This window comes from Narcine bancroftii, chromosome 6, assembly GCF_036971445.1.
Source record: "Narcine bancroftii isolate sNarBan1 chromosome 6, sNarBan1.hap1, whole genome shotgun sequence".
Lineage (NCBI taxonomy): Eukaryota > Metazoa > Chordata > Chondrichthyes > Torpediniformes > Narcinidae > Narcine > Narcine bancroftii.
This window is the reverse complement of record NC_091474.1, coordinates 71,588,773-71,600,184: the sequence shown is the minus strand read 5'-3', so window position 1 is coordinate 71,600,184 and position 11,412 is coordinate 71,588,773. Positions and strand designations below refer to the sequence as shown.

The window sequence follows — 11,412 nt, the reverse complement described above, 5'->3', positions numbered from 1 at the left end:
TGAGTTGAAGAGTTACTCAACAATCCATAACATTTTATAGCCTTGTAAGAAATTGAATTTGCCTGTGACAATGAAATTCAGAGTTTTGTTGACTGTCTGAGCATTTATCAATATTTATAAGATTTAATAAAATAAGTACATATGTGCTTGCAATCTGAGAACCAGAGTTTATATCTCACTGTCTTAGCTGAGAAATTTAAAATCAGTTGGAAATAAAATAACGTGGTTTAAAAGTTGAAGATACTGATTTTTTTTTAAACAAAATACTGCATAATATTAGTGGAGAGAAAGTCACAGGTTGGTGACCTTTCACTAGAACTGGATGTATAGATCAGTGATTTTCAAACTGCCCCCCTAAACTCACATTCCACCATACTCTGTGATTGGAAAGGAATTGCTTCAGGTGGTACGTGAGTGGGAAGGTTTCAATTGTTATTGAAATATTTTCCTTGAGAAAAATTGTCATTGGCCCATTTCCTTTGGAGTTATGAAACTGCACATAATGAGTCAATTGGGTATGATTAAAACCATGGTTTGCAAGCATTGAATTTCCAAGGCTTCAGATTAAATGCTCATGTGTGGGATTGGTAAAGATTGATCCAACACTTGGCATGAACGCGTGTTATGTGAGATATCAGTCGGATTTGGTGGGCACACAAGAGTCCAGACACAAGCTGACAATCAAGGAGTAATCTTTATTGTTCATACAGGGAAATCGTAATAGGGAAGGCACAAAACAACACAATAACTAAAACTGCATCGATTCACATCAGATATATCAGTCTCCAATACCAGTGGCCACCTACTCTCTGTTACATACATGCTATTGTATATAGTTACTAACAAGCTCTTACAAGACAGGGACTTCAGCAAATACTCCCAGTTCCCTGTACCAACGAGGTGTGTGTGGCTCAGTGCTAAGTATTCCCGCACAATATTATGGTCCCACTCATGATGAAGCATATCAGCTCCTGTCTGAGCGGTGACATGGATCCATTCCAGTTTCCTAGCGTAGTAACACGTCTATGTCAGATGTCATCTCACTGGCTCTACACAAAGCCCTGGAACACCTGGACAACGAAAATGTGGTGTTGGATTGTACAGGGAAGGTGGGGGAAGAAAGATGCCACAGGATGGCATAAAGAAATATCTGCAATAGGTTGAGACTGGGGTTACCATGGGCATGGAGCAATGGACAAGATAAGTGTGGTGTGATGCAAGTAGCAGGATGGTTGTGCTGTTGGAGAAGGGGTAAAAATCACACAAATATCACAGATGGATGGTGCAGCACAAATGACCAGGAAAAACTGCAGATGTTGGAACAAAGCCTTGATAAGGCTTAACTTAATTTAGGGATCATGTATGGGACAGACATATGGGCAAGAGAGCTTATTCCTGTGCTGTGAAGACGCTGTTTACATCCGGTACCGCACAGATGGCAGTCTCTTCAATCTGAGGCGCCTGCAAGCTCACACCAAGACACAAGAGAAACTTTTCCGTCAACTACTCTTTGCAGACGATGCCACTTTAGTTGCCCATTCAGAGCCAGCTCTTCAGCGCTTGACGTCCTGCTTTGCGGAAACTGCCAAAATGTTTGGCCTGGAAGTCAGCCTGAAGAAAACTGAGGTCCTCCATCAACCAGCTCCCCACCATGACTACCAGCCCCCCCACATCTCCATCGGGCACACAAAACTCAAAACGGTCAACCAGTTTACCTATCTCGGCTGCACCATTTCATCAGATGCAAGGATCGACAATGAGATAGACAACAGACTCGCCAAGGCAAATAGCGCCTTTGGAAGACTACACAAAAGAGTCTGGAAAAACAACCAACTGAAAAACCTCACAAAGATAAGCATATACAGAGCCGATGTCATACCCACACTCCTGTTCGGCTCCGAATCATGGGTCCTCTACCGGCATCACCTACGGCTCCTAGAACGCTTCCACCAGCGTTGTCTCCGCTCCATCCTCAACATCCATTGGAGCGCTTTCATCCCTAACGTCGAAGTACTCGAGATGGCAGAGGTCGACAGCATCGAGTCCACGCTGCTGAAGATCCAGCTGCGCTGGGTGGGTCACGTCTCCAAAATGGAGGACCATCGCCTTCCCAAGATCGTGTTATATGGCGAGCTCTCCACTGGCCACCGTGACAGAGGTGCACCAAAAAAAGGTATAAGGACTGCCTAAAGAAATCTCTTGGTGCCTGCCACATTGACCACCGCCAGTGGGCTGATATCGCCTCAAACCGTGCATCTTGGCGCCTCACAATTTGGTGGGCAGCAACCTCCTTTGAAGAAGACCGCAGAGCCCACCTCACTGACAAAAGGCAAAGGAGGAAAAACCCAACACCCAACCCCAACCAACCATTTTTCCCCTGCAGCCGCTGCAACCGTGTCTGCCTGTCCCGCATCGGACTGGTCAGCCACAAACGAGCCTGCAGCTGATGTGGACTTTTACCCCCTCCATAAATCTTCGTCTGCGAAGCCAAGCCAAAGAAACAGTGCTAACTTTGAGTCCTGACCCAAAACATTGGCTCTCTATGTATACTACCTGACCTGCTGAGTCTCTGTCACACAAAAATGAACAGATTTGATTTACAAGTCAAGTCATGTTTATTTGTTCATACCATTAACATTGCAGTGTACAGTGAAAAATGAGATAGTGTTTTTCTGGACTTTGGAGCTGGTTGTTTATGTGGATAAATTACATCAGAAACTTTTATAAATATCATTGTTACATATGGTATCCTGTGTACCCCTGGAGTTCAGAAGTCTCTCGGCTTGGGGGAGAAAGCAGTTTCGCAGTCTGGTTGTGAGGGCCCAAATGCTTTGGTAGCTCTTCCTGGATGGCAGGAGGGAGAACAGATTGAGGGAGGGGGGTGTGTGGGGTCCTTCACAATGTTTATGGCTTTCTGCAAACAATGGCCTTTATAAATGTCCATCATGGCAGGGAGAGAGATGCCAATAATCCCCTCAGCAGTCTTTACAATGCACTACAAGTACTTGTGTTCTGTGATGGTACAGTTCCCGAATCAGGCAGTGATGCAGTTGCATAGGATGTTCTCAATGCATCCCCTGTAGGATATAGTAAGGATGAGGGTGGAAGCTGAACTTTCCTCAACCTCTGCAGGAAGTAAAGGCGATGTTAGGTCTTCTTGGCAATCGATCTGGTGTTGGGGGACCAGGAGAGAGCCTCCACCAGATGCACACCAAGGAATTTGGTGCTCTTGACTACCTCGACGGTGGACCATCGAATGGTCAACAGAGAGTGGTCCTCCCGGGCTCTCCTGAAATCAGCCATCATCTCCATTTTGACAGGGGAAGTAAGTGATCAGAAATTGGAGATTTTGATTTTGAATCTGGAAGGTGGTAACATGCTCAGATGGAAGATGAGGTGATTTCCCTCAGGCTTAAGTTTGGACTTATTGTAACTAACCGTGTCAGAGGCTGCAAACAAATTGATTTAATCCCTGGGTGTTTCTTCCATTTTGTTTTGTTTTTGTTTCAGACCAAAGATAATCAATTTATATCTGCTCTCTCCCACTGCCTCAATTGTAGTTCATCATAAATGTTGAATTCAATTTGTTCCCAACTGTGATAAATAGTTTTTTTCTGGCCTTTTGTTATGACTGTCAGTTTATTGAGGTCCCATCCTTTGTATTTCTTTTGCTTATTTTATTTTCTGTTACTGTTTAATACCATGCTATTAAATTCAGTGTCTTGAAAGTACACATTCATACAAGGGAAACCAGTGGCTATAAATTTTGATAGAGCAGAGCACCAAAGATTACTCTGCAAAATAAAAATCCATGGTGTGAATGGATGTGCTATTAAAACAAACAGCAAGCATGAATATGCCGTTTTCTGGATGTAATGAATGGTGTTTTAGGGGGATTGTGATGGGATCTCAACTATTTACAATATATATGAAAACTGAAGTCACTGAAGTTTGTCACTGAATTTACTGTTACAGATATACCCTGTTTTATGAATATCCACTTTACGAAAATTCGCTTTTATGAAGAAACCTGTGTTCACTTTTACAAAAGGATTTGAATGGGTTTTCGCTTTTACAAAAATAGCCTTCAATAGTAGTGAATGGGTCTTCGCTTTGCACCATTTCAGCTTATGAAAGGTTTCATAGGAACGCTCTAGTTTCGTAAAGTGGGGTACACCTGTATAACAAAGACAAGTAGGGAAGAAAGATGTGAAAAGAAAGTAGAGATTATGAATGCTAAATAAGTGAGCAAAGATCTGATAAATGCAGGGAAGTGTTAATTTTGATAAGAAAGAATATATAAAAAAGTATGTTATCTAAGTGATGAACGTTTACAATAGGTTCTGGGTTATTCTGCATATTGTGTATGGTTTTCAAAAGGCATGAATGTTGGCTCAGTAACAAGATAACAAATAAAATATTGATAATTTTTATTTTATTTATCTGGTGTGAGACCTTGTCTCAAATACTCTTTACAGTATTGGGCTTCTTTAAGGATATTAATGTGTTGGAAGTAATTCCAATTGGGTGTTTTAGAATATATAGAACACAATAGCACAGTATGGGTCCTTCAAGTCAAGGCACATTTATTTGTTGTTCATACCATAAACATTGCAGTGTACAGTGAAAAATGAGATAGCATCTCTGGACTGTAGAGCTGGTTATTTACACGGATAAATTACATCAGAAACTTTTTTATAAAGAACATATCAATATTACATATGCTAGCCCTGTGTACCTCGCGGCTTGGGGTAGAAAGCTGTTTTGCAATCTGGTTGTGAAGGCCCAAATGCATTGTTACCTCTTCCTGGTTGGCAGGAGGGAGAATAGATTGAGGGATGTTGTGCTCATACCTGGATTAAGAGTCTTGTGAGGGAAGGTTGGACAGGTGAGGCTTGCATTTGCTGTCCTGTAGAAGAAATGGGAAAATGGGGCAGAAAGAGATGGCTGCAAGAGAGAGGACTGGCAGCTGTTTGAGGAGGATAGAGTTGGTGATAAAAGAGGCGGACGAGTTGCATGACTAATCAGGGAGAGTAATGATCAGAATCGTAAAACCATTGACGTGCAGAGGGATATAGGGGTTCAAATCCATAATACCTTGAGAGCACTTAGATAGGGAGTAAATGGCATGCTTGTCTTCGTTGGTCAGGCATTGATTATTAGAGCAAAGAAGATGTGTTACAACTGTATAAAGGTCTGGTTAGGTTACACAGAGTATTGTGTGCAATTCTGTTTGCTTATTACAGGAAAAATGTAAAGCCTTTGTAGAGAGTAAAAGGGGGCTTACCAGGATGTTATGTGAGTCGGAAGATATGATCACAAGAACACATTTGGCTTATTTTCTCTGAAGTGTCAGAAGCTGAGGGGAGACCTGAGGGAAGTCTATACATTTATGAGAAGTAAACCAAATTACACCCTATTAGTTATCTGACAGTTCGCTGCTGAGTTTCCTCATGCATACTGCCACGTACTGTATGTTGTGATAACTAATCAAATCCGGCAAACTAAAACATTTTTGTACAAGAAATACCAGAGGACTGACATCTCTATAAAACAAGGGGAGGAAAGCTTAGGGGAGATGACGGGGTAAGCTATTTTTTTAAAGAGAGAGTGGGTGTCTGGAATGGATTGCCTGGGGTGCTGGTGGAGGCTGGTTCAATACGGACATTTAAGTCTTTTAGACAGGTACATGGATGCAAAAAAAAGCTTAAAGGTGTGAGGTAAGAACCTTGAAGAAAGGCTCAGGCGTGAAACGTCGATTAGATCTTTACCTCCTATGCATGCTGAGTTACTCCAGCATTTCTGTGTTTTTACTGAGGTTGGAAAGATTCAGATTGTTGAGTAGGGTTATATTGGTCTGCATGACGCCGAGGGCCGAAGGGCCTGTACTGATTGTTTCTAACGCCACGTGAAATCTACAGGCACCTTGCAAATCGGTGGGGGCAGAAGAATCCCATGTCATGTTTTACTGAAACATAACTGCACGCTATTATAAAGAATGTTTTCATCCCCGTGTACATTCTTGTGCTGTGAAATGCCCCGAGAGCACGAACATTTCGACTACACATTCTCCTGCTCGAGATGGGCTTGTGATTTTCCCACGTTCTTGCCTCTCGGAGCCATTCGAGTCTTCTCGCTCAAAGTTGCCAAACACTTACCGTTCAGCCATTTGAGCCAAAGTTAATAATTTTACTCAGTGGTTTAACGGAGCAGTGCTGGTTCGAACATGCTTGCGACCAAGAGCTGCTTTGGGAACTCAGCAAAATGGGACGTGAGCAGCGCAATGAACCCTCCTTCACTGAGCGCAGCGATTGGCTGCGGGCCTGTCACTCGTGGCTGCCATGTGTGAATGGAAGCCGCGGATGAATGGGCAGCGGCGAGGGCGGGGTTTCCGCTTCCAGGTTTCACGGAGACACACGAGTGAGTGGCGATCCTGGGCGGTGTGCTATGTTCATTCAGTCGGGCGGTTGCAGCGACTCATCCCAGCTATCATGACGTGTTTGTCGTAAGTACGAGGTTGACGATGGGCGAAGCCGTTTGGCTGCTGCATTTAATTCGCTCGATTTTTATGGCTTTCTTTGCTGTTTGGTTGCAATCCGCTGTCAGTGGCGCTGAAAGCAGGAGGGTGATAAGGAGGATAATTGCTCAACCTATGTTTCAACCTCTGCTCAGCGTCATGCCAGGCATTCACGATGTTGGTCTTAAAACAACTGTTGAAAAGTCCCTTTGCATGCTGACAGTGACAGATCCTCATAGAAGTCGGTGTTGATTTTACAGACGCCAGGTATAGGCTTCGCGTAGAAAATTGAAATTGGGTTCCCCTGCGCGCTCCACAAAGGTATAACTTGAAACGATATTCACGCCGACGAGGCACCTTTCCCTGATCAACAGTGCTGTATCATCCCTTACATCTCCCGTGAAGCCTGGAGAATTTCTCGATGTTAGTTAAAGCTCACTAAAATTCTAATGACTTCTTCCAAAAAAAAATCCCCACGAATGAATCATTTTACACCTGAAAACTATTTCTGTCTGGAAGATTTCCCCCCACTCCCCCTTTATAAAAACTTTTTTAAAAAATTCCCGAAAGCAAATAGCTGTTCACTCCCTCCCATTCGCGCAGCTTGTACCAGGGGCGGTAGATTTTGCTCTTTAATCGGGTCATTGTGTTAATTTTGGAATTTAAAATTCTACCTTTCCGCCATTCAATGTGATCAGATCACGATTGTGAAGTCTGGCGATTTGAAGCTGGTAAATGTAAACTTGTAATAGAAAAAATTACTTTGGAGCCGGAATCCCTTTTAATTGTTTGAAGCACTGGACACAGCGCAATATCTCTCTAATGACCCAGGCACCTCCACCCCCATCCAATGTGTCCATTGTCGGAATACTGTAGAGTCAGTATTCCTACAATGAACTCATTGAACACAAAATCTAAGTGGAAGCTGACATTTTTGGATTCATTGTATGGTGTCATTCTTTGGGGAAACATTTTGTTTATTTTTGGGCCATTTTCCAAGTTAGATTTAAAAAAAATTATGTTCTTTTGAGCAGCTCATCATTTTTTTAAGCAAAACCAATTCTTGGGAAACTTTCAAGACTGACATTTTAAGGGCAATCAAAGTCCTATTTTGCAAAGTGAAGATTGAAATATTGTGCACATGCTCAAAATAGAACTTAAAACACAGCCCTTCAGCTCTCCATGTTGTGCTGACCTATATATTCCTACCAAAAAAAAACCCAGTCTATCCTACCTTGTAACCCTCTAGTTCAGGGGTTGGTAACCTTTTTTTAAAACTTGCATTCCACCTTTTTTTTTAAATATCTTATTTTTCATTTTACATCAAAAAGAAACAATCTCACGCATTTCTTCAATATATACAAATATCCACCACTCAAATTCCACCTTAAGCAATCCCTATGCCGTAAGTGCTCTGTCAATAGTAAGGGGTGCTTAAGATGATATGTGAGTGGGAGGAAAAAAAATGTTGAGAACCACTGCTCTGGACCCAATTGTTACTGAAATATTTTGCTTGAGAAAAATGATCATTGGCCGATTTCCTTTGAAGGGATGAAGTCGTGTACAAAATAGATTAGCGTAAAACAGTGGTTTGCAACCTTTTTCTTTCCACTCACATACCACCTTAAGCAATCCCTTACTAATCAGAGTACTAATGGCATAGGGATTACTTAATTACTCAGTGGTATCTGAGTGGAAAGAAAACGGTTGAAAACCACTGGTTTAGAGCAAGTCTGTTCCAATCTTAGGATCTTTCTGTTCAGGATTGCTACCTCTGCCTTGATTTGTGAAGGCCTGGTTTAGGGCCTTCTGTATGGTCCAAAAATACATTGCTGAGATGACCTTCTGTGTGTTTCCCCCTTCAAATCATGTCTCTATGTCACTGCACACTGGTAGGGTTGGATCTAATTGGTCCTGTAGAAAAGGTCTTATCTGAAGGTAGCAGTGGAATGTCTTATTTGATGAATTCTTATTTGATAAATAATACTTATTCTTAAATTGTTCACTCATAACAGTCCTCTGCTCACCTGACACCATTACAGTGCCAGGTGTCCAGGATAATTTGTTACCACTGTCAATGGAATTAATCTATTTGGAGTCAGTGGGGACAGCCCTACTTTGATTCCTCTATATTAGTTGATTTTATTCCAAATGGAGATAATTTGTTTTAGTGAAGCCTGCCTGTTTTCCCATATAACGATTTGGCGTCCCATTTATAAATAATGTTCTCTGCCACCTTCTCACCTACCACTCACTTGCAGGTCAATTTGTGCCCAGGATGGTACACCATCTCCTCCCCTTCCCCCCCCACCCCCACTACCCCCGAAGAGTGAGGTGATGTATCTCAACTGGGCTGCTTAATAATATTTTTTGAACTCTGGCATTTGTGGACCACCCAGACTATAATCCCAGGTCAATTTTTCCATGGAGACTGTGGCTACCTTTTCTTTCCAAAGAATTGCCATTATTCACAAAAGCAAATTTTGGAAGAATCCCCAGGCCAACCCCAAGGGCAGTGTCTGGAAGAGGTACTGAATTCTCGGCCACGCATTAATTTTAACACAGTTAATCCTGCCCATTAATGTTATTGGCAGGGATGTCTACCATTTTAAGTCCTCCTCAATCCTTAGTAAGTGGCACGATTTCACCCTTGTCCCAATTGACCTAATACCCGGAAATCTTCTCACAGTCCTCCAGAGTAGAGCGCAGCTTGAACAATGAGTCTGTTGGGTCTGTCAAACATATAAGTACGTCGTCAGCAAATAAATTTATTTTTATGTTTTTCCTGGTCTATTCTAAAACACTTTATGTCTGGTTCCCGGTGGATGGCTTCGGCCAGTAGCTCCACAGCTAGTACGAACAGAGCTGGAGCTAGCAGGCACCCTTGTCTACCTGATCTCGTCGGTGGGAAAGCTGGAGAAATTTGTCTATTGGTCACAACTTTAGCTTTGGGCGCGTGGTACAACACCTTTATCCAATTTATAAAAGTTGGCCCTAGCTGCAACTTTTCCAGCATTTTGAGTAAAAAAAAATCCACTCCCAATCTGTCAAATGCCTTCACATCCAGGGTCACAGCTAAAACCCATCTTGTTTCTGGTTTGTATTAGATACATTATAGTCAACAGTCTGCCAATGTTATCTGCTGTCTGTCTTTTTTGCACGAAGCCCGCTTAATCTTCATTTATTCGTTATTTATTGAAAATAATCTCTTGGCTAACTGTTTGTAAACCTTCATAAACTGTGCTACGTGTGAAGATTTTCACTTTATGCATCTGGATAGTTTATCAACTAGCTTTGTAATTGAATGAGTTTGATTTCATCATTTTCAGCAACTTTAATAATCTGTGAATTGATGGGTGTTCGTGTTATTAATTTATTTAGATATTGCATCACATAAAAATAAGAAATATTGATGCTTTATTTTATGGAACAACAAACTGAACAAAGTATAGAATAAAATCTTATGTTACTTCGTAGAATACAATTGTGCTTGTATTATATTAAAACATGGGAATACAGTTTTATTAGCCTTGAGAAATAGTGTGCCAAAATGATCTTGAAGCAATTTCAAGTTTACATTTGCATATTCAGTGAGCACTTGCTTTGATCACAGAAAAAAAAATTGATCAAAGTAAGATTTTTGCTCACTGACTAAAAATTAAAGGGAACATTGGTGACAGCAGGACTCCGCAGGGTCCTACTTCCCAGTTGATGCTGACGATTCAATGCAGGAACAGATGGTGTTTTTTTAAAATCCTGCAACCATGGGGTCTGTGCTCAGCAGCATACCACGAGGGGTTGCAGACGCTAGGGAGTGGAAGAGCAAGGGGGTCAATGGCTGAAGGGCCCACAACTGCTATGGTTGACATAATTGAAAGTCTCGTGCAAGCTGTTGGTGACTGGCTCATGGGAACCAGATATCGGTACCAGGATTCGAGGGACTGCCAAGGGCAAGAAGGGCTCCCAAAAGGCCTCAGGCGCTCAAGGCTTCTTGATCACATCAAAGGTTTGGACCTGGAGCTGAGGTTGCCAATAGATCAAACAAGGGCTGGAGGCAAATCCACAAACACTCTGTGTCTCTGAAGGGACTCTCTTTTGCCTCTCATTTTCTTATTGTTAGGGGGGTGGACAACAAAGCTCATGGTGAGTCTTTGTTTGCCTTGTGACTGACAAAAGGGAATTTGCCTGTAATGTTGCATTTTTTTGTATTATAATATGGCAATAAGAAGAATTTTGAGCTTGCTATTAATTTGAGTCTGATAACTGAACAGATAAAGAAACTGGTGTGACTGGGTAGAAACACAATGCTGGAGAAACTCAACAGATTAAACAGTGCCTTAAGATGCACAACCAGACAGAAAAATCAAGTGTTCCTCTAATTTACGTGTAGTCTTTAACTATATAACAATTACAGCACAGAAACAGGCCATGACGGCCCTTCTTGTCCATGCCAAAACACTATGCTTTCCTAGTCCCGCTGACCTGCATTCTGCCCATAACCTTCCATACCTTTTACATCCATATACCTAGCCAAATATTTCTTAAAATATAATATTGTACCTGCCTTCACCACGTCCACCAGAAGCTCATTCCATACAGACATCACTCTCTGAGTAAAGAAGCTTCTCCTTGTGTTGCACCTAAACTTTTGCCCCCTAACTCTCAGCTAATGTCCTCTTTTTTGAATCCCCTCTATCCTTAATGGAATCTCTATCTATCCCCCACAACATTTTAAAGACCTCTAGCAAATCCCCACCCCCTCAGCTTTCTACGCTCCAAGGAATAAAGACCTAATGTCTCACCTTTCTCTATAACTTAGGTGCTGAAACCCAGGTATCATTCTGGTAAATCTTCTCTGTACTCTCTCTGTTTTGTTCACATTCTTCCAATAATTT

At 41.9% G+C, this 11,412-nt stretch overlaps 1 protein-coding gene across 9 annotated transcripts in view; it reads left to right on the top strand.

Annotated features, from left to right (window-relative positions):
* The window catches only part of LOC138736190 (adenosine kinase-like), a 113,575-nt gene that overhangs the window by 9,645 nt on the left and 92,518 nt on the right, over positions 1-11,412 (top strand). For 2 of the 9 annotated variants that reach the window (XM_069885284.1, XM_069885282.1), the window contains exon 1: positions 6,348-6,505. The exons of the other annotated variants lie outside the window; for them this stretch is intronic. In XM_069885284.1, the coding sequence (XP_069741385.1) occupies positions 6,363-6,505 (143 nt within the window). In that variant the 5' untranslated portion in view covers positions 6,348-6,362. Of the gene's footprint in view, positions 1-6,347; positions 6,506-11,412 lie in introns of those variants that run through there. 9 annotated transcript variants of the gene reach the window in all.